Below are 23100 nucleotides of genomic sequence, written 5' to 3'. Positions count from 1 at the left end.
TCCTCAGAATCTCCCAGATGATTGTCGCGTGAGAGTTTCCAAACTCCACTCTCAAAAACACGCTTTAAAATCTTCTCTCAAAATTGTGCTTTCCTTGAGCAATTGAATTCCAAAATCCAGACCAGGTTTTCCTAATGTCACTTTAAACAAAGCTTCTGCTCCAATTTTAGCAGCGAATCCAATCCAGGAATTTACACCAATTAATTTAGGATTTATTTATCTTGACTGGATTTTGGAATTTTTGTTTATTGTCATGTGTACCGAGGTACAGTGAAAAGTATTTTTCTGCGAGCAGTTCAACAGATCATTAAGTACATGAAAATAAAATAAAAGAAAATACATAATAGGGCAATACAAGGTACACGATGTAACTACATAAACACTGGCATCGGGTGAAGCATACAGATGTGTAGTGTTCATGAGGTCAGTCCATAAGAGAGTCGTTTAGCAGTCTGGTAATAACAGGGAAGAAGCTGTTTTTGAGTCTGTTCGTGCATGTTCTCAGGCTTTTGTATCTCCTGCCTGATGGTAGAAGTTGGAAGAGTGAGTAAGCTGGGTGGGAGGGGTCTTTGATTATGCTGCCCGCTTTCCCCAGACAGCAGGAGGTGTAGATGGAGTCAATGAATGGGAGGCAGGTTTGTGTGATGGACTGGGCGGTATTCATGACTCTCTGAAGTTTCTTGCGGTTTTGGGCCGAGCAGTTGCCATACCAGGTTGTGATGCAGCCCGACAGGATGTTTTCTATGGTGCATCTGTAAAAGTTGGTAAGAGTTAATGTGGACATGCCGAATTTCCTTAGTTTCCTGAGAAAGTACAGAAATTGTTCTGCTTTCTTGGTGGTAACTTTAATGTGGGTGGGCAAGTTCAGATTTTTAGAGATGTGTACCCCTCGGAATTTGAAACTGCAAACCATCTCCAACTCGGCCCTGTTGATGCTGACAGGGGTATGTACAGTACTTTACTTCCTAAAGTTAATGGCCAGCTCTTTCTTTTTGCTGATGTTGAGGGATAGATTGTTGTCACTGCACCACTCCACTGTGTTCTTTATCTCCCTCCAGTATTGTGACTCGTCGTTATTCGAGATCCGGCCCACTATGGTCGTATCGCCAGCAAATTTGTAGATGGAGTTGGAACCAAATTTTGCCACACAGTTGTGTGTGTACAGAGAGTATAGTAGGGGGCTAAGTACGCAGCCTTGTGGGGCCCCGGTATTGAGGACTATTGTGGAGGAGGTGCTGTTGTTTATTCTTACTGATTGTGGTCTGTGGGTCAGAAAGTCGAAGATCCAGTTGTAGAGTGAGGAGTCAAGTCCCAGGTTTTGGAGCTTTTATATGAGCTTGGCTGGGATTATGGTGTTGAAAGCGGAGCTGTAGTCAGTACATAGTCTGATGTTGGAGTCCTTTTTGTTGATATGCTCTCGGGATGAGTGTAGGGCCAGGGAGATGGCTTCTACTGTGGACCGGTTGCGGCGGTATGTGAATTACAGTGAATCAAGGTGTTCTGGGAGTATGGAGGTGATGTGCTTCATGACCAACCTCTTGAAGCATTTCATTATGAAGTCAGGTCCACCAGACGGTAGCCAATGAGGCACGTTGCCTGGTTCTTCTTTAGCACCGGTATAATGGTGGTTCTCTTGAAGCAGGTGGGGACCTCGGAGCAGAGTAGAGACAGGTTAAAGATGTCCGTGAACACATCTGCCAGCTAGTCTGCGCAGACTCTGAGTGCACGACCAGGGATCCTGTCCGAACCCATCGCCTTCTGAGGGTTCACTTTCAGGAAGGCCGAGCTGGCTTTGGAAGCTGTTATGGTGGGTATGGGTGTGTTATGGGCTGCTGGAGCACTCGACAGAGGACCGTTGGTTTGAATCATGAACCGAGCATAAAATGCATTGAGTTCATCGGGGAGGGGTGTGCTGCTGCTGGAGATACTGCTCAGCTTCGCTTTGTAGCCCGTTATGTTGTTTAGGCCTTGCCACAACCGCCGAGAGTCTGTAACGCTAGTCTGTGACTCTAGCTTGGTCTGATATTCTCTCTTGGCATCTCAGATGGCTTTGCGGAGGTCATACCTGAATTTTGAGTATAGGGCAGGTTCGCCTGACTTGAACGCCTCAGACCTGTCGTTCAGTAGGGAGTCACACTCGCGATTGAGCCATGGTTTCTGGTTGGGGGACTTCTGTGCAAACTGCTCACAATTGCTTTAACTCTCGATTCTCAGACTGTATTAAAATTGCATCAGGCATTTGATTTACCTTTGAAGACAGCTGTCTCACTTTCAATCTGATTACTGCAAATGTCTCTTTCACTCTGAATACTTTGTTTACTCTTCCTTAAATTCTTCTGAACAATACCTTGCTCTCTGTTCATTTAATTCCAGTTGTCTTAAACGTTCTTTCTGACCCAATTCCCTGGTTATCTGGACACCAACTTGTACTTTCGGATGCTTGCCACTTTGAATCATCCGTTGTGTCCAGTCCTTCTTCTGACAAAGTTGAGAGATGTTCACTACCCGAGGTCTGTCTTCAACTGCCATTAATTCAGCTAAAAATAAAATGTAAAAGCTTTTCTTCTTTATATGGCCCCAGTTGCTCAGCACACCCACATGCTTATACCTTTTATTTATTATTCACGCATAGCCCTTTCTAAGCACAGGTATGCAGTTGGAACTTAACCAACCCCAACACATACAAACCCCTTTGTCCAGCATGAAACTAATTCTACGTTTTACCCTTCCAGGAACAGAAACATTAAATTAAATGCACCTAAAACTATACACTATTTCTCAAGTTTACCAATACAAATAGAAACCCCTTAAAACTACTGTTGTTTGTCTATGAGACGCCTAAATCCAGCAAGGGTCAGCATCTTCAGCACAGAAGAGGAGAGAATTGGAGAGAGATAGGGGCAGGGGTGGAGAGACCAAACAGGGTAGAGAGATAGACATTGTTGAAATAGGTGTACATAAATCTCAATTGGGACAGCAGTTGTGTGTGTCTAAATAACTTTTATTTCAGAGAGAATGATTTATTCCTCTACTTACAGCATTTCTGTAGAGATGCTATTTGCTCTCTGTAAAGCTTTTCACCATTTATGATATTGTTTGATGAATTCACAGCATAATTCATTGTTAAAGCATTCTGACTGCAAACGTCAGAAACTAGGGCCAATTTCCCTTTTAGTATAATTTATGCTGCTTCTAAACAAATCAAACTGCGAATTGCACTCTCCTTTTATGCTTTCCTCCCTCTCCGCTCTCGTTCACTTAGCCAGTTCTGTTAGTTTCTGACAGAAATACACAAGGTTGATGGCACCAATGAAGAAGTGACATTTAGTAAGTGCCAAGTTCCATAGTGCTAGTTAATTGAAGTTATATCAAATTGGTCATGGAAGTTTGTGAGTGACAGCCAGCTAGCTTTGCTAATATATTTAATTCACACCACTGATCTTGGTCATTCCCACAGTTCAATATCATGACAAAACAGCAGAAATCAAATAAACAACAGCATCTAAATCCTCCCTTAATCTGTCAAGGCGACCCATTAGTGGGGTTCTTACGAAATGAGGCTCTGGGGAACAATGCATTGTTCCTGAATTTTCTTGGGTGTTCTGCCATCGTAATCCTGGACCTACCCATTTCCATGGGAATAATCGCTAGGCCTGGTGCATAAGGGATATTGAATCCAGATATTTGGGCATTCTTGGCAACTCTTTGATGAAAAGGATTTCAATATCAGATCACTGCCAGCCAACTGTGAGGGGTGACCAGGAAAGAAGTGCGGAGGCTGTAAGAGGGAGTGAGGAGGGAGTCAAAGTGGGAGACTTTGGGACTAGAATGAACTGCAACTCCCAGGTCCACATTCAGGTTAATAGTATTACACCTTTTGGTACCTTTAAAGATGGCTGATTAAGAATAAAGGTGTCACAATCATAGCACATTACAATCTCCCAGGATTCCCCAAAGTACTTTCAGCCAATGGAGTACTTTTTACAGAGTTTTTCAGTACAGTGGTGTAGGTTACATGACAACCAATTAGCACACATCAAGCTCCCATAAACTGCAATGAGATAATGGCCAGATAATCTGTTTTAGTTGGTACTTGTTAAGGGATAAATATTGGTCAAGAAACCAGGGAGAACTTCGCTGTTCTTCTTTGAAAAGTGTTGTGGGATGTTTTACACAACCTAAGAGGGCAAGATGGGGCCTCAGCTGAACATCTCATGCCAGAAGACACCACAGCTGAGGCAGCAGTTCTTCTCGGTCAACTTAGATTTTATTCTTGAGTCACTGGAATGGGACATGAACCCACAACCTTCTGGTCAGAGGTGAGATGCTACCATTCAGCCACAGCTGTCACCATGAGGATAAGAAACCTGTGCGACATAGCCTCCTGAATGCAGCTGTCCTGGCTCATGGTTATTCAGGACAGCTTAATTTTGCACAGAAGGCCCAGATAGGTGGGAGCCTTTCGCTCTTATGGAATGGAATACAGACACTTATTTTTCTGGTGTTTTCCAATACTGAGGACTGCTACCTCCCTCTCCTCTATCTACACACATTTAAACTTGTATTAAAAGCAAAGGAATCAGCCTATCACGAGTGTCAATCCCGACTCCGGTGAATCAGACAGCATTTTCCATTGGAATCAGTCATGTTCCACGTTGTGCCAGTGCTAGCCCCTTAACGGCTGCTGGATTGATCTGGGAACGCCGCTAATCTTACTGTTGTGGAACACCACTGATTCAGTCCCGGTATCAGCACTTAGTTTTTGCCATGGAGAATCCTGCCCCGTATTATTTTCATTTATCTTTACAATTTGTGGATTTGTCCAGTTTGAATTTCGTGGACAAGGCGTTTGAAAAGGCTTGTATTTGGTACTGTTACCTCATTGGTAAATTTAAACGAGCGCATCAAAATCGATTGGTATCAGCAACTGAGGATACATGTAAATTAATAGGAAATGCATGTGGCCCAGGGGAGCACAGAATCCATATCTAAACGGCATATAAAGTCAAAGAGGCTTGGACAGCCTCACTCTAACATCTGTTTCCGTCACTCTATCTCAAACATAGATTCATACAGCGCAGAAGGAGACCACTTGGACCATCTACCCAGTGCCAATTCTCTGAAAAAGCTGTTTAATGAATCCCAGTGCTTTGCTCTTTACCCATATAGCTCTACATTTTTTCAGGTAGAGATCCAAATCCATTTTGAATTACCATAACTCTGCTTCCACTGCCCTTTCAGGTAATGTCTTCCCAATCGTAATGACTTGCCGCTTTCAAAAAAATCTTTCAGCCTGGCTTTTTTCGCCAATGATTTACCCGTCACATTGGCTGGTTAGCAACCCACTTGCCAGTGGACAGATAACACAAATCATATCCTTTCTGTTACATAATAGGGAATAAACTGATCCTTTAAAAACTTCAATGTAGGGCAGCATGGGGGCATGAGGGCACAGTGGTTAGCGCTGCTGCCTCACAACTCCAGTGACCCAGGTTCAATTCCAACAATAGGTGACTGTGTGGAGTCTGCATGTATTCTCTGTGTGTGCGTGGGTTTCCTCCGAGTGCTCCGATTTCCTCCAATAGTCCAAAGATGTGCAGGTTAGGTGGATTGGCCACGCTGAAGCAGGGTTTGGGGGTCAGATATGTTCAGGTGCGGGATTTTGTTCCGACATTCCCGGAGGCGTCATTGTCTACCGTCAGAAAGGATGCTCTCCTGTGCGGGGTCGGAAGAAGGCAGCACGTCCGGGATATATCGGCCAATCGAGGGGGAAGAGCAGGTTTTGGTGGAAGAAGTGAAGGCAAGGTGGAGGAGGAACTGGGACCCGTTCTGGAGGAGGAGGTATGGAGTGAGTCCCTCCATATGGTGAATGCTGCGTCATCCTACGCAAGGTTGTGTTTTATACAGCTTAAAGTGGTGTTTAGGCTGCACCTCACCAGGGCCAGGACGAGTTGATTTTTTTGAAGGGCTCGAGGATAAATGTGTGAGCAGTGTTGCAGGGAGGGAGGGGGGGGGGGGGGGGGGGGAAGAAGCCTACTCACCACACACACACATGATTTGGTCCTGTCCCAACTGCTGGGATTTTGGGGGGTCTATTTTTCATTCCTGAACGTTGACTTAAAACCCTGTCCGTTAGTTGCTATATTTGGGCGGTCGGACCAGCGGAGTTGAGGACAGGGGCAGGGGTGGATGCATTGGCATTCGTATTGCTGCTGGCCCGACGATGGTTATTGTTGAGCTAGAGGCAGGCGATGGCACTCAGTGCCGCAGCATGGCTGGGTGATTTGATGGAACTGCTGTACCATGGGAAGGTTATGTTTGCGGTGAGGGGGTCGATTGATGGGTTCTATCATAGATGGCAGCCGTCTACTTTGCACTTTATAGAGTTGCCCACTGTAAGCCGTTAGTGGGGGGTGGGGGGAGGGGAATAGATTGCTGTTGTTCTTTGAGGATATACTTCTGCTATTGGGGTTCATGTTACTGTTGTTACTTGTAATTTCTGATGCGTGTGTTACTAAGGTGTTGTGTTGCAAATCTTTGACATAAATATGTTAAAAGTTCAATTAAAATCTTTTCAAACAAGGATTGACCATGCTAAATTACCCACTAGTGTCTAAAGATGTTAGGTGGATTGGCCATGATCAATGTGCGGGGTTACGGGATAGGATGGGAAAGTGGGCTGAGGTAGAATGCTCTTAATAATCTTTATTGTCACAAGTGGGCTCACATTAACACTGCAATGATGTTACTGTGAAAAGCTCCTGGTCGCCACATTCTGGCACCTGTTCAGGTACACGGAGGGATATCTGAGAATGTCCAATTCACCTAACAGTACGTCTTTTGGGACTTGTGGGAGCAAACCGAAGCACCTGGAGGAAACCAATGCAGACACAGGGAGAACATGCAGCCTCCGCACAGACAGTGACTCAAACCGGGAATCGAACCTGGGACTCTGGCGCTGTGAAGCAACAGAGCTAACCACTGTGTTACAGGGTTGGGACAGATTCAATGGGCTGAATGACCTCCGGCTGCACTATAGGGGGTTCTATGGATTCTATAAAGTTATATTCTCGTTAGAAATAAATGGTAATGGAATCCGTGACAAAATGGAGTTGAATATTATGTGGGATGGGAGGATGGCGGGGGAAGCGGGGGGCGGGGGAAGCGGGGGAAGGGGTGGGGCGGTGCGGCGGACAGTTTGCCTTCACTCCGAAGCAAAGACAGCCTGGAGACGACTCGCTCCGTGCTGGCTCGTCTTGTAATCATGATGCACTGTGGGTGGTCTAAACAAGAGCCGTGTGAGGGGTGGAAATCCTGACTTCCTCAGCTGCCGTCCAATCAAATGGGCTGTCAGCTCCATCATTCCTTGCAGCGCCAAGTGCGTGTTAATGACTACTGCTGGGTCTGCAAGAGAAGGAAGAAGGAGGTCCTTTGGATTCTTGGAAACAAGTGAGTCTGGGGTCTTGGGCACAAAGTGTTTGGGCAGCTCAGGGAAGAGTTAGAGTGCGGGGGTGTTGATTTAAGTCTGCAGGCAGGTAGAAAGAATTGGGTTCTATCTTTGGTGCCCCTACCCCACAAACCTATCACCAAAGGATAGGTACCAAACATAGAGAATTTTCCCCTTCTTTCCTGTCCTTTGAAGAATTTGAAAAATAATTGAGCTGCCCATTCCCACCTGATTGCCCAAACCAAACGTTTTATGGTGTGGGTGGCATGTTATGAGAGTCAATTGGCTTGGTAACTAGCCCAATTGACCTTTGATTATCTATTTAAATAAATATTGTTTTAATTTAGAGTACGCAATTAATTTTTCTTCCAATTAAGGGACAATTTAGAGTGACCAATCTACCTATGCCGCACATCCTTGGGTTTGTGGGGGTGAGACCCACGCAGACATGGGGGAATGTGCAAACTCCACACAGACAGGGGCGAGGATCATGAGGCAGCAGTGGTAAATACTGCACCACCGTGCCACCCCCAGTTATCTATTTAAATATGGTGGCAAGTTGACGATTTCGGCACCCGCCCACCCCAATGAAGGCGAGCTCAGGGATGGGTAGGAAAGTTGTGGGGTTGACACACACCCTATTTTATGTGTCCCCTGCCGAAGACACGTCCAGTGGGAGCACAGGAAATGCAGCCCAGGGTCTCATTAAGACGCAATTGGCAGGTTCGTGCGTTGGGTGCGTATCACGCTTCTCAAAGTCCAATGCTGCTGCTTGCAGATGGTAAAATGGAAGACTGAGCTTTCAGTGCAGCAAGGCAATACAATGTGTTCCACCAGCTAGAGAATCATGTCACATGACTCCCACTGCTCCACTCTGGCTTTGACAAAGGGTGCGTATCCTTTTTTTTTGGATATCTGTGATTGTTAAATGTTCTAACCATGGTCTTGAAAGAAAGACTGTGGGATCCTTTGTCCAAGCAGATGAATAGACTGAGGTTGGCCAACTTGGAATAGCAAATACAGATGGCATTCAAAGAGAACTATATAAAGGCCATGTATGGGACTCCGGTGTGCAGCATGAAGTGAGTGAGCACACAGAGGCAGCTCCTTCCCAAGGTTACAGAAAAGAGCTCTTTTTTGGGCGGCACGGGTTGGAATTTCGATGAAAAGCCGTAGGTGAATGTTTGAGGAGTACTTTCCCCCAGGAATAGTATGTTTCTTGGTTATCAGACCCTCAGAAACAGTGCAAGATTGGGCGGAAGCAGCAGCAAACAATAGCCTCTACAAGCAGGCAGGCGGCGGAAGGGCCAGCTCAGATTTCTCAAGCTGACTTGAGGGCCTTTATGAAAGCTGAATTCTAGCAGCAGTCGACGCTGTCCCGACGAATCCCAGTGGGGGAAGGTGTCTAGAGGAGCATTCCCCATAATTTATGGTGCTCACCCGGAGTGGGACAAAGGAAAATGCTGCAGCAGCTCCCCAAGAAAAGCAGGGGAAGAAAGACAAAATGGCGGCCGGCGGAACACCCGAGGACTGGTGGAAGTGGGCGCAGGAGCAGCAAGCCTCTCTTCTGCGCTGTTTTGCGGAGCTGAAGGCTGAGTTGCTGGACTCCCTGAATGCAACTACAAACAAGCTGCTTGGGACCCAGGCGGCCCAGGAGGTGTCCATTCGGGAGTTGCAGCAGCAGGCCGCTGAGCGGGAGGAGGAGGCTGTGGTCCTCGTGGGGAAAGTGGAGTTGCACGAGGCACTTCACAAAAAGTGGCAAGACCGCTTGGAGGAGCTGGACGTTCGCACGAGGCGAAAGAATTTGAGGATCCTGGGCCTGGCGGAGGGGCTGGAGGGGGTCGGATCTCCCGGCGTATGTGACCACGATGTTGAGCTCGTTGATGGGAGCGGGGTCCTTCCATTTGCCCCTGGAGCTTGAGGGAGTTCACAGAGTGCTGGCCAGGAGGGCTAAGGCAAATGAACCCCCGCGGGCGGTGCTGGTGCGGTTCCACCGATTCAGTGACCGGGAGTGTGTGCTGCGCTGGGCCAAGAAAGAGAGGAGCAGCAAGTGGGAGAATTCTGTGGTGCGAATCTACCAGGACTGGGGTGGGGAGGTGGCAAAGCGGCTGGCCGGGTTCAACCGGACGAAGGCGGTGCTGCATGCCAAGCAGGTCAGATTTGGAATGCTGCAGCCTGCACGTCTGTGGGTGACATATAAGGACCGGCACCATTACTTCGAGTCCCCGGAGGACGGGTAGGAGACCGGCGGCGGCCAAAGTGCTGAGGGGGTTTATGAACCAGATGGGAGGGGTGGATCCCTGGAGGTTTGGGAGGCCGAGAGCGCGGGAGTATTCCTTTTTCTCCCATGTTCATAGGGTTTATTCCCGAATAGATTTTTTCGTCCTGAGCAGGGGATTGATCCCGAAGGTGCAGGATGCCGAGTATTCGGCCATAGCAATCTCAGACCATGCTCCGCACTGGGTCGATCTGGAGATGGGGGAGGCGCGGGACCAGCGCCCGCTCTGGCGCCTGGATGTGGGGATGCTGGCTGATGAGGAGGTGTGTAGGAGGGTCCGGGGAAGTATTGAGGGGTATCTGGATACGAACGACACGGGGGAGGTCCGGGTGGGGATGGTCTGGGAGGCTCTGAAAGCAGTGATCCGGGGGGAGCTGATCTCCATCCGGGCCCATAGGGAAAGGAGGGAGAGGAAGGAGAGGGAGAGACTGGTGAGGGAGCTCCTGGATGTGGACAGGAGATATGCGGAGGCACCGGAGGAGGGGTTGCTGGGGGAACGGCGTAGTTTACAGGCCAAATTTGACTTGTTGACCACCAGAAAGGCGGAGACACAGTGGAGGAGGTCGCAGGGCGTGGTATATGAGTATGGGGAGAAGGCGAGCAGGATGTTGGCGCATCAGCTCCGCAGGCGAGATGCGGCTAGGGAAATTGGTGGAGTGACGGATAGGGGTGGGAATGTAGTGCAGAAGGGGACAGAAGTAAATGGGGTCTTTAGGGACTTCTACGAGGAACTGTACCGGTCAGAACCTCCGATGGGGAGAGGGGGGATGGAGAGCTTCATGAACAGGCTACGTTTCCCAAGGGTTCAAGAGGAGCTGGTAGAGGGGCTGGGGGCGCCGATAGAGTTGGAGGAGCTAGTCAGGGGGATTGGACAAATGCAGTCAGGTAAGGCGCCGGGGCCGGACGGGTTCCCGGTGGAATTTTATAAAAAGTATGGGGATCTGGTGGGCCCCCTGTTGGTGCGAGCCTTCAATGAGGCATGGGAGGGGGGGGGGGGGGGGGGGGGGTGTGCACTGATCTCTCTGATCCTGAAGCGGGATAAGGACCCCTTGCAGTGTGGATCATACAGGCCTATCTCGCTCCTCAATGTTGACGCTAAGTTGCTGGCGAAGATCCTGGCCACCAGGATAGAGGACTGTGTGCCAGGGGTGATACACGAGGATCAGACAGGATTTGTCAAGGGACGGCAGCTCAACGTGAATGTGCGGAGACTGCTAAATGTTATTATGATGCCGGCAGTGGAGGGGGAGGCGGAGATAGTGGTGGCGCTGGATGCGGAGAAAGCGTTTGATAGAGTTGAGTGGGGGTACCTGTGGGAGGTGCTGGAGCGGTTCGGATTCGGGGAGGGATTCATCAAATGGGTGAGGCTGCTCTACGCGGCTCCGATGGCAAGTGTAGTTACCAATGGAAGGAGATCGGAGTACTTTAGGCTCTACCGTGGGACCAGGCAGGGGTGCCCCCTGTCCCCCTTGCTCTTTGCACTGGCAATTGAACCTTTGGCTATGGCGTTGAGGGAGTCAGGGAGATGGAAGGGTCTGGTGCGGGGTGGGGAGGAACATCGTGTATCGCTGTATGCGGACGACCTGCTGTTATATGTGGCAGATCCAGAAGGGGGAATTCCGGGGGTGATGGAGCTGTTAGCGGAATTTGGGGGCTTCTCGGGCTATAAGTTAAATTTAGGCAAGAGTGAGGTATTTGTAGTACTCCCGGGTGATCAGGAGGAGGGAATTGGGAGGCTCCCGTTTAAGAGGGCAGTGAAGAGTTTCAGATACCTGCGGGTGCAGGTGGCCAGGAGTTGGGGGACTCTCCATAAGCTTAATTTTACCAGGCTGGTGGAGCAGATGGAGGAGGAATTTAAAAGGTGGGACATGGTACCGCTATCGTTGGCAGGTAGAGTGCAGTCCGTCAAAATGACGGTTCTCCCGAGGTTCTTGTTCATTTTTCAGTGTTTGCCCATCTTTATCCCAAGGGCCTTTTTTAGAAGGGTGACTAGCAGCATCATGAGCTTTGTTTGGGCGCATGGGACCCCGAGGGTGAAGAGGGTCTTCTTGGAGCGGGGTAGAGATGGGGGGGGGGGGCTGGCGTTACCCAATCTCTCGGGGTATTATTGGGCGGCCAATGTGTCAATGGTGCGCAAGTGGGTAATGGAGGGGGAGGGGGCAGCATGGAAACGGATGGAGAGGGCGTCCTGTGGAGATACAAGCCTGGAGGCCCTGGTAACGGCGCCGTGGCCGCTCCCTCCTACGAGGTATATCACGAGTCCGGTGGTGGCGGCTACCCTCAAGATTTGGGGGCAGTGGAGGCGACATAGGGGAGAAGTGGGGGGCTCGATGGAGGCTCCGTTAAGGGGGAACCATTAAGGTTCGTCCCAGGGAACATTGATGGGGGATTTCAGGGTTGGCACAGAGCGGGCATCAGACAGCTGAGGGACCTGTTTATTGATGGGAGGTTTGCGAGCCTGGGGGAGTTGGAGGATAAATTTGGGCTCCCCCCGGGGAACATGTTCAGGTATCTGCAGGTAAAGGCATTTGCTAGGCGGCAGGTGGAGGGATTCCCTTCGCTTCCTGCGAGGGGGGTGAGCGACAGGGTGCTTTCGGGGGTCTGGGTCGGAGAGGGGAAGATATCTGATATCTACAAGGTTATGCAGGAGGTGGAGGAGGCGTCAGTAGAGGAGCTGAAAGGTAAGTGGGAGGGGGAACTGGGGGAACAGATCGAAGACGGGACATGGGCTGATGCTCTGGAGAGGGTTAATTCTTCCTCCTCGTGTGCGCGGCTTAGCCTCATTCAATTCAAGGTGCTGCACCGGGCCCACATGACTGGGACGAGGATGAGTAGGTTCTTTGGGGGTGAAGACAGGTGTGTCAGGTGCTCGGGGAGTCCAGCGAACCATGCCCATATGTTCTGGGCAAGCCCGGCACTGGAGGAGTTCTGGAAGGGGGTGGCGAGGACGGTGTCGAGGGTGGTGGGATCCAGGGTCAAGCCAGGATGGGGACTCGCGATTTTTGGGGTTGAGGTGGAGCCGGGAGTGCAGGAGGCGAAAGAGGCCGGTGTGCTGGCCTTTGCGTCCCTAGTAGCCCGGCGAAGGATCTTGCTACAATGGAAGGATGCGAGGCCCCCAAGCGTGGAGACCTGGATCAATGACATGGCGGGTTTCATTAAGCTAGAGAAGGTCACATTCGCCCTGAGAGGGTCGGTACAAGGGTTCTTTAGGTGGTGGCAACCTTTTCTCGACTTTCTGGCTCAACGATAGGGTACAGGGACAGTAGCAGCAGCAACCCGGGGGGGGAGGGGGGGAAGGGGGAGGGAAAAGGGGGGAAGGGGGAGGGAAAAGGGGGGAAGGGGGAGGGAAAAGGGGGGAAGGGGGAGGGAAAAGGGGGGAAGGGGAGGGAAAAGGGGGAGGGGAGGGAAAAGGGGGGGAGGGGGGGGAAGGGGGAGGGAGAAAAGGGGGGAAGGGGGAGGGGAAAAGGGGGGGGGAGGGGGAGGGAAAGGGGGGGAAGGGGGGAGGGAAAAGGGGGAAAAGGGGGAAGGGGAGGGAAAAGGGGGGAGGGAGGGAAAAGGGGGGAAGGGGGACGGGGAAAGGGGGAGGAAAAGAGGGAAAAGGGGGGAAGGGGGAGGGAAAGGGGGAAGGGGAGAGAAAAGGGGGGGGAAGGGGAGGGAAGGGGGGGAAGGGGGGAAGGGGAGGAAAAGGGGGGAAGGGGGAGGGAAAAGGGGGAAGGGAGGGAAAATGGACAATGACTAATTTTGTTTATTTATTTTAATTTATTTTTAAGTTCTTTTGTTGTTCATTGGGGTGGGGGGGGGGGAGTGATACATGCGTCGATACGGTCTGGGGTGTTACAGTTATTATGGGTTATTTTGTTGCATTTCATTGTTTGTCGTTATGTTTTATATTTTCTGTAAAAAATTCCAATAAAAATTATATTTAAAAAAATAAATAAAGGCCATGTATAGTTTTGTAGTTCTCTTTGAATTCGGTCTCTGTAGCCCGTCGAGGATCATTCATGTCTCTTCAGAGATAACGAGGTGCAAGTTTCAATAATACGACCACGGTAGCTCCTTTGTTCAAGGGTCAGAGACAGCATAGATTCAGCCATTTTAAAAGCCGTTGTTCCATTTTAGAAATAGCCATAATGATACCTATATATTCTATAAAAAATATATAGTCTGAAGTCTTAATCTCCTGACTCCTGCAAATGTCCTCACTTCAGGTGCTTACCTAATTCCTTTTTGAAAGTCACTATGGTATTTGCCTCCACCACCCTCTCAGGCAGCGTCTCCCAGGTCCTAACCACTCACTCAGTAAAAATGCTTTTGTCATATCGCCATGGTTCCTTCTTTTGTCATTCACTTAAATCCATGTCTTCTGGTTCTCCAACATTCTGCGAGTGGGAACAATTTCTTCATTTTGCTACAGTTCTATCTTGCTGCAGTCCCATCTCAAATCCTTGCTTCCTTCCAGTGAGTCTTTATGTAATGAGTAAACTATCATATTAGCTATTTTGTTGGCTTGTGTATTTTTCCTACTTTCCTTTCCTCTCTGTTTTCACCTGTGGGCACTAACACCTGCTGTCAAAGCACTCCACACACAGGCACCAGCAAGTTCTATGAGGCCTAACCTGATTGCCCATTCATCACTCCTACTTACCAGTGTTCTTCAGTGAGGCTGTTCCACAATGAGGATAACACAGGCCAGCTTAAGGTCAATCCTTCTCCTTTATGCACACCTCACACTCTTCCATGGTATAATACAGAGAGTAAAGAGCCAGCTGCCTGCTGTACACTTGATTCAATTTTTATTTCCATTCAGATGAAAGTTTTGGGGCTGGACTTTGAGCATCCACCAGGGCCGGGCACACAGGTTATAAAATTACTTTGCTGGTCTGCACCCTTGTTCTCCCCCACCTTCATCCTGCCTCCCCACCCCTGCCTTATCCCTGTGGCGAGATGGGGGTGCCAATAGGCCTATTTGTCTGCCTGCAGAATGCAACCAATTAAACTAGTTAATGGCTACTTAAGGCTAATTGAAGGAGGCCAATTGGGATTTTCCTGTCAACCTCCAGGTTCCCTCAGGTGGGGGAGTGTTTAACAGCCTAGAGGCGATCTGCCCAGTGGTCAGGGGCCGGGGGGTGAGCAGCGAGACTCCAGGCAGATCCAGAGGCCTTCCATGGCTACCTTGGTGCAGCAGCAGTTGCAGAATGCCCTGTTGAGGGGCTGCACCATCCGCCACAATGGGTGGGATGCCGACAAACATCTTTTTGCATTTAAGTAAACGTTGCATCTGCATGGTGCCCTCTCCTTCACTTACCTGGAATGGCAGCCCGCTGCTTATTTCAAGCTGGAAGCTCTCTGCTTGGCCTGCCAGCTCCAAGAGCTTCCCAACTCACCCGCCCCCATACATTGTCCTTAAACAGTTAGCAAGCCCCACTCTTTGGTCATAATGGCTGCCCTGGGGAAAAATCACAATGAGTGACTGTTTTCCACACAGTGCCAGCCTCTGGTCCACATTTGAGCCCAACAGCAAGATTCAGAAGGTGCAAAAGAAGATCCAGTCCCTGGCCCATAGATATTTCTGGTTTATTCAGTTTGTGCCATGCCAGACTTTACATTTACCCAATAAGCAATCTTCATTTCTAAGGTGCATTGGATTAAAATTACACAAAGCCATGTAAAACTGCGAAAAAGGATAGTTGGAAATCTAGTCAGATTTCATCCATTGAGAACATGCCACTATTCAAATTATAAATGGTACTTTTATGTGTTTGTGTAGAGAAACAGGTTTTATATAAATTATAAATATTGCTAAGCTTCAACCTTTGCTAACTTTTTGAAATGACCCATCTCTTGAATTTGAATGTCGAAATAATGTTTCATGTCAGTACAGAACCTACCATGTCAAACAAGCAAAATATTATTTTGGTTTGCGCCCAAACTTCCATTACAATTATTGATGACCAGCGTCTGATTGGCAGCTCAATGTTAGTCACTACTTCAATTTGTGCTTAGGGTTGGGGAGGCACTTTGCGAAGGGAGCCAGCTTCTTTATTCGCAATTGCTCATGTCACAAAAGGACTTGTTAGGACAAGTAGAGGGCATTAAGAGTTGACCTATTAGTGTGGGGCTGGATGCGAGCCAATATAGGAGAGATTTCAAATCCCTTCTCCAATGGGTATTAGTGAATAAGTTGCATTTTTTAAATGACAATTTTGCAATTTTTATGGTCCATTTTTCAAATCATCCCATGTATTGAATGTTTTTGAATTATTGAATATTTATTGAATTCATCTTCAAATTTTCCAGGGTGAGATTTAAACACAGATCCTTTATATTGCTTCTTCATGACCCTAATAACGATACAATTCTGCTCTTACTAGTCTAGATTGGTCTTCTGCACTGTCCATTACAACTCTCATGTTACCTTGAATCACATAAAACTACAGATGGTCACATCTCACTCTTGGCCCCACCCTAATCATTGATCCCTATTTACCACATCACCTCTCCCATTTTTCTCAACCATGCTAGTTGATGTACCATCAATTCGACTCAAGACACATTTAGGATCCAAACTGTGGCTTTAATCAGCGAGTTGTTAGCCCGGTGGTCGACTACAGAGAATGACCGACCACCGGGAACTCTGGGTACTTATATCCCGCCTCGGAAGCGGGGCCTACTTGCCTCTCGACCAATTGGAGAGCAGTCACATGACTAGTCCCAACCAATCGGACGAGAGGCACATGACCAGCCAGAGCCAATGGGAAGCCAGTGCTCTGCACCAATGGCAGTGCTCATATCCATACCACCACACTAGTCTCCATGCTAGGGTCCTTAGCCCTTCCCACAAGCTTCTCAAAAGCTAAGATTTAATGTGTTCCATACTTGGCAACATATTACTTTGTGAAGGGAAGCTAAGATTAATACTTAACTGCAAGGAGGATCTGTAAGGAACTGCTGGTAACTTCAATGTACTGGTAGTCAAGCAGGCACCCGGTCACTGTGATAACATGATGGTCTTCAGGAGCCTGGTCAGCAGAAGTCACTTGGGTTGCCACACAGCCTGGTCCATTCTGCATCCACCATGAGCGATGCAGTGATGTGTTGAAGGTCATGACAAAGTCTCTGTCCTACAAATAAAAAACAACCCAGTTAATTAGCCAGCAAAATATCTGGGGAAACATTAAGCGTCATAAAATAAATCCCATCAAAAATTGAAAAAAATTTGATTATTCCTATTCATTCATACTAAAGTGATTGGAAGGATTTCACCTCAGGATGTGCCAACTGCAAGAAACAATAAATTGTTTTTGTCAAGGAAGCAATCCTTGCAATCTCAGACCTCAGTGTGAGAGTACTCAACAATCTTTTCTTTATTCTAAAAAATATAGTAACTTAATTTATTTGAAATGGATTATTATCTCAATGCATCCAATGCTTGTCCTACCATAGGCAGTATGTGTGTGCCCCCTGTTGGTGTAGCGAGCTCTAGAGATCCCTGGGGCTACTGCTGTTGTTGTTTTATTTTTGTTTTATGACTTTAAAGTGCCCAATTCTTTTTTTCCAGTTAAGGGACAATTTAGAGTGGCCAATCCAGCTACCCTGCACATCTTTGGGCTGTGGAGGTGAGACCCATGCAGTCATAAGGAGAATGTGCAAACTCCACACAGATAGTGACCCAGGGCCGGGATTGAACCCGGGCCCTTGGTGCCGTGAGGCAGCAGTGCTAACCACTGCACCACCGTGCCACCCAAGTTATTGTTTTATGACAGTAGCTTAATAAAAAGATTGCATATGATGATACCGCATGTCCAGGCCAGAATGGAAATGATTGGTTCATGTCCCTAGTGGCCGATAGAAGCTGGAAGACCCTGTTCCCGGGATCTACCTGAGTTGCAACACCCGATCTTGGGAGACGTCGCGATATAAATCCCGCCCATTGTGAGTGGGATCATTTTTTGGCAAATTTGCATATTAGAGCGAGACTGCTAGTCTCACTGTAATATGGTGTTTCCCCAGGCGCCAGAGGCATTGGGATCCATCCCCTTCACCTTGGAATGTTCTGGTAAGTGCTGTTCAGTACTCGTCTCCACAAATCGGGGCCTCACGGTAGCATGGTGGTTAGCATCAATGCTTCACAGCTCCAGGGTCCCAGGTTCAATTCCCAGCTGGGTCACTGTCTGTGTGGAGTCTGCACGTCCTCCCTGTGTGTGCGTGGGTTTCCTCCGGGTGCTCCGGTTTCCTCCCACAGTCCAAAGATGTGCGGGTTAGGTGGATTGGCCATGATAAATTGCCCGTAGTGTAAGGTTAATGGGGGGATTGTTGGGTTACGGGTATACGGGTTACGTGGGTTTAAGTAGGGTGATCATTGCTCGGCACAACATCGAGGGCCGAAGGGCCTGTTCTGTGCTGTACTGTTCTAAATTCTAAATGGGAACCAAGCAGAATGGCACTCGTGGGAGTCTCCCAGGAGATTGGATGCTCCAATGTGCATGCCCTTTGGGCAGGGTTGCACTCTGATACTGCTAGCCTGACACCATGGCAATGCCAACTGGGTGAAAATCTGGCACTGCCCAGGTGACACTGCCAGCAGGCAGGGCATTGCCAAGGTGCCAGGCTGGCATTTTTCATGTGGCAGTGATTGTGGTGGGGTGCTCTGCATAGGTGTTGGGGGAGAGCTGAGGAAGGGGGGGGGGGCCTGGGGACCCCTTCATAGGGAGCTCGGGCTTAGGAATGTCGGAGGTTGCATCCGGGGCTCCAGAGATCTCGCGCTACACTGTGTTCCAGCGAGCAGAGCTCCTCAGCGCAGAGTAAGGGGCTATGTTGGCTTCAGCTGTGCGTTCCCCACTGAAGCCCTCCATCTAACCTGAATGCTATTCGATAGCATTGCAAGCGCCTGGAAACATACGGCTAAACGGGCTCGCTATGGGATAACTATTATTATTTTTTTAAAATATATTTTTATTCTCCTTTTTCACATTTTCTCCCATATTTACACCCACCAACAATAAACAATAAGCAGTAACAAATATGTCAATCCCCATATCAATAACAACAATCCCATCCCACCAAACCCCAATCATTAGCCCGCATGTTCACATAAAAAAATGACAAAAAAGGAATCAGGAATCACCCATAGTCATCATTAAAACTCTCCCCCCAACCCACCCACCGCAACTAATGTTCGAAGTTATCCAATTCTTGAAAGTGTTTAATGAATAATGCCCATGAATTGTAGAACCCCTCCATCCTTCCCCTCATTTCAAACTTAACCTTCTCAAGAATCAAGAATTCCAACAGGTCCCCCCCCCCCCCCCCCCCCCCCCCCCCCCCCCAAGCCGGGCACAGGATGGAAAGGCTGCTCTCCAACCCATCAGGATCCGCCTTCGGGCGATCAACGAGGCGAAGGCTACAACATCTCAACATCTGTCTCCGCACCCGTTTCCAACACTGGCTGTTCTGACACCCTGAATATGGCCTCCCGGGGACCCGGGTCCAGTTTCACGTGCACCACTTTAGAAATTATCCTAAAAACCCCCTTCCAGTACTCCTCTAGCTTTGGACTGGACCAAAGCATATGAATGTGATTAGCGCCTGCCCCCCCCCCCCCCCCCCACCCCCCCCCCTCCCCCCGCAACGCTCACACACATCTTCTACTCCTTCAAAGAATTGGCTCATCCTCGCCCTCGTGAGGTGTGCTCTGTATACCACCTTCAGCTGTATCAGCCCCAACCTCATGCATGAGGTGGAGGCGTTCACTCTCCGGAGCACCTCACACCAGACCCCCTCCTCCATATCCTCTACCAGCTCTTCCTCCCACTTCCCTTTGATCCCTTCCAGTGGTACCTTATCCTCTTCCAAAATAGCCCCATAAACCGCTGACACTACCCCCTTCTCCAGTCCCCCTGTCGTTAGCATCTCCTCCAGCAATGTGGAGGCCGGCTCCACCAGGAAGTTCTGTATCTCCTTTCTGGCAAAATCTCGAACCTGCATGTATGTAAACATTTCACCCTACTCCAGCCCATACTTCACTTTGAGCTCCTTCAATCCTGCAAACCGACCCCTAAGAAACAAATCGTTTAGTGTCTTAATCCCCTTCTCTCCCATTTCCGAAAATTTCCATCCCACCTCCTTGGCTCAAATCTGTGGTTCCGCCGAATCGGCATTTCCCTTGACCCTGCCCCCAACCCGAAGTGTTGGCAAAACTGCCTCCAAATTCTCAATGAAGCTATTATTACCGGACTCCTTGAGTACTTCCCCAGGGCTATTGGGAGCTGCGCTGTTGCTAGTGCTTTCAATCCCGACCCCCTGCACAGACTCTCCTCCATTCTGACCCATTGGGAATCAACCCCTCTGAACCAGCTCCGCACCTTCTCCACATTCGCTACCCAGTAGTAATACATCAGGTTCGGAAGACCCAAACCGCCTGCCTGCCTTCCCCTCTGTAGTAGCACCTTTCTCACTCTGGCCACCTTCCCTCCCCATATGAACAAAGTAATCCTTCCCTCAATCTCCCTGAAAAAAGCCTTTGGCAGGAAATCGGTAGGCATTGGAAAATAAACAGAAATCGATGCAACATGTTCATTTTAACCGCCTGTACCCGACCCGCCAGTGACAGAGGGAGACCATCCCACCTTGCCAGATCGGCTTTCACTCTCCCCACCAAACTAGAAATGTTGTACCTGTGGAGCCTCCCCCACTCCCGGGCAACCTGCATCCCCAGGTACCTAAAGTGAGTCCCTGCCCTATGGAATGGCAGCCCCCCCCCCCCCCCCCCCCCCCCCCCACTCCCGGGCAACCTGCATCCCCAGGTACCTAAAGTGAGTCCCTGCCCTACGGAATGGCAGCCCCCCCCCCACTTCTGCCCCCACCCCTGGCCGAGACACCACAAAATATTCACTCTTGTCTAGATTTAGTTTGTAACCCGAGAAAGACCCAAACACTCGAAGCAGCTCTAATATTCCCCCTGTCGACACACTCGGTTCCGACACGTATAAACCAAGTCATCGGCATATAAGGACACCCTATGCTCTATTCCTCCCCCCGCATTATTCCTTTCCATACCCCCAAACTTCCTAATGTGATGGCCAATGGCTCAATCACGAGTGCAAACAGCAGGGGGCACATAGGACATCCCTGCCTAGTCCCATGGTGGAGAGAAAAGTATCTCGAGCTGATGTTGTTTGTGCAGACACTCGCCTTCGGCTCTTTATACAGTAGCTTTACCCAGTTCACAAATCTTGGTCCAATCCCAAACCGCTCCAGAACTACCATCAAGTACCCCCATTCTATCCGGTCAAACGCCTTCTCAGCGTCCAATGCCACAACCACCTCTGTTTCCTTCCCCTCTGCCGGTGCCATAACCTCGTTCAATACCCTTCTAATGTTTGAAAAGAACTGCCTCCCTCTCACAAACCCCGTCTGATCCTCACCTATCACCTTCGGGAGCTACTCCTCTTGCCTACCTGCTCGCATCTTCGCCAATATCTTGGCATCCACGTTTAAAATTGATATGGGCCTATACGACCTGCACTCCGTCGGGTCCTTATATTTTTTTGGCAACAGGGAAATCATGCCTGCCCCAACGTTTGCGCAAGACCCCCTTCCCTGTCGCCTTTTCAAACATCCCCACCATCAGGGGTGCCAGCTTATCCTTGAATTTTTTCTAATATTCCACTGGAAACCTATCCGGCCCTGCCACCTTCCCCAACTGCATCTTCCCAATCGCATCGTTTATCTCCTGCTCCACTATCGCTCCTTCCAATGTAGCCCTATTCCCCTCCCCTAACCTCGAGTACTCCAACCCATCTAGAAATTCCTGCATCTCCCGGTCTCCCCCAGGTGGCTCTGACCTGTACAACCTCTCACAAAATTCCTCAAAGACCTTGTTAATCAGATCCAGAGCCACCATCAACTTCCCTGCCCTGAGGGAAACTATTATTTACATAGTAAGAAGTCTTACAACACCAGGTTAAAGTCCAACATGTTTGTTTCAAACACTAGCTTTTGGATCACTGCTCCTTCATCTGAGGAAGGAGCAGTGCTCCGAAAGCTAGTGTTTGAAACAAACATGTTGGACTTTAACTTGGTGTTGTAAGACTTCTTACTGTGCTCACCCCAGTCCAACGCCGGCATCTCCACCACATATTATTTACATGGCACAAAAGATCCCAGCCAGTCTCTAATCCATGTCGGTAAACAAACTGACCGATGTTATCCATGGTTTAGGGTTCCCCGCTCCTTTTAACGGAGGAGCTTATAATCAGGGGCTGGTTTAGCACAGTAGGCTAAACAGCTGGCTTGTAATGCAGAACAAGGCCAGCAGCACGGGGTCAATTCCCGGACCAGCCTCCCCCCAACAGGTGCCAGAATATGGTGACTAGGGGCTTTTCACAGTAACTTCATTGAAGCCCACTTGTGACAATAAGCGATTATTATTATTATTATTATATTCAGGTAGGCTCACGGGAGTTTAATCATTGCCAGTTCCGAAGTCCCGTGCAGGTTATGACATTGATCTTTCTGAGTTTAATCCATAGATACTTCTGCAAAAATGCCAATTGGTCCAAATGTCTGGCAAGACGATACAAATATATTGAGGTAAATTGCTGCAGTGTGGAGTTTTCTCAGCAAATCGGCTCATGCCTTGTCAAGCCACATTACAGCACAACACCCAGGAGTCAAACATTATAAATAAATACTCATTGTGGGGAAATGGATAGTGTCAAATGTATCATGAAAATTTTGGATTGCATAGCCCATTCAGTGTTCATGCAGAATACAAAACAACTCACTGCAATATTCCATCACTATCTGTGCATTACCAATGATCACGAGTGTGTGAGGTCTAAAACCTATGAGGGCCCTAACCAGGTGTGATTGGTGGAGTATAGTTTACTCACCTGGTATAATAGTCTGTAGGCATTGTCAAATCTGGATTCTAAATTACTTCAAAACATTTCCGATAACACATTACAACATTATGATTTCAAACTCGCTCCAATAACTCAAATAATATTTTTATGCTCAGGAATTCAAATGATCTAATAATTTGAATAAAACAACCTAGGTTTTGAGGTTAAGACTCTGGAACTCACTACCTAATGGCACTGTGGTGGGAGCGCCTTCCCTACACAAACTGTAGTGGTTCACGAAGACTGACCATCATCTTCTCAAGGGAAACTAGGGGCGGAATTTTCCCAAGCTTTGTCAAAGTGTCAGGCTCTAACTGAAAACCGGCGAGTTTTTCTCCAGAATCACAGCTGAGGTTTCAGACCAGATTTTCTGGCACTTCGTGCACCAAAAATCTGGAGGCGTGGTTTAAGCCATCACTCTGATTGGGTCAGCAAGGTCACTTCCAAAGATATTGGGGCACCATCTTTAA

General features: G+C 48.7%; 1 protein-coding gene across 3 annotated transcripts in view; it reads right to left on the bottom strand.

Moving 5' to 3' along the window:
- Positions 1-23100, bottom strand: part of LOC119965251 (sodium/potassium-transporting ATPase subunit beta-1-interacting protein 1-like) — an 840540-nt gene that overhangs the window by 84625 nt on the left and 732815 nt on the right. For all 3 annotated transcript variants that reach the window (XM_038795744.1, XM_038795754.1, XM_038795764.1), the window contains one exon: positions 16649-16846. In XM_038795744.1, the coding sequence (XP_038651672.1) occupies positions 16649-16846 (198 nt within the window). The remainder of the gene's footprint in view (positions 1-16648; positions 16847-23100) is intronic.

Source organism: Scyliorhinus canicula, chromosome 1 (genome assembly GCF_902713615.1).
Source record: "Scyliorhinus canicula chromosome 1, sScyCan1.1, whole genome shotgun sequence".
Lineage (NCBI taxonomy): Eukaryota > Metazoa > Chordata > Chondrichthyes > Carcharhiniformes > Scyliorhinidae > Scyliorhinus > Scyliorhinus canicula.
The sequence above is the reverse complement of the archived record's forward strand: the minus strand, read 5'-3'. Positions and strand labels throughout refer to the sequence as shown.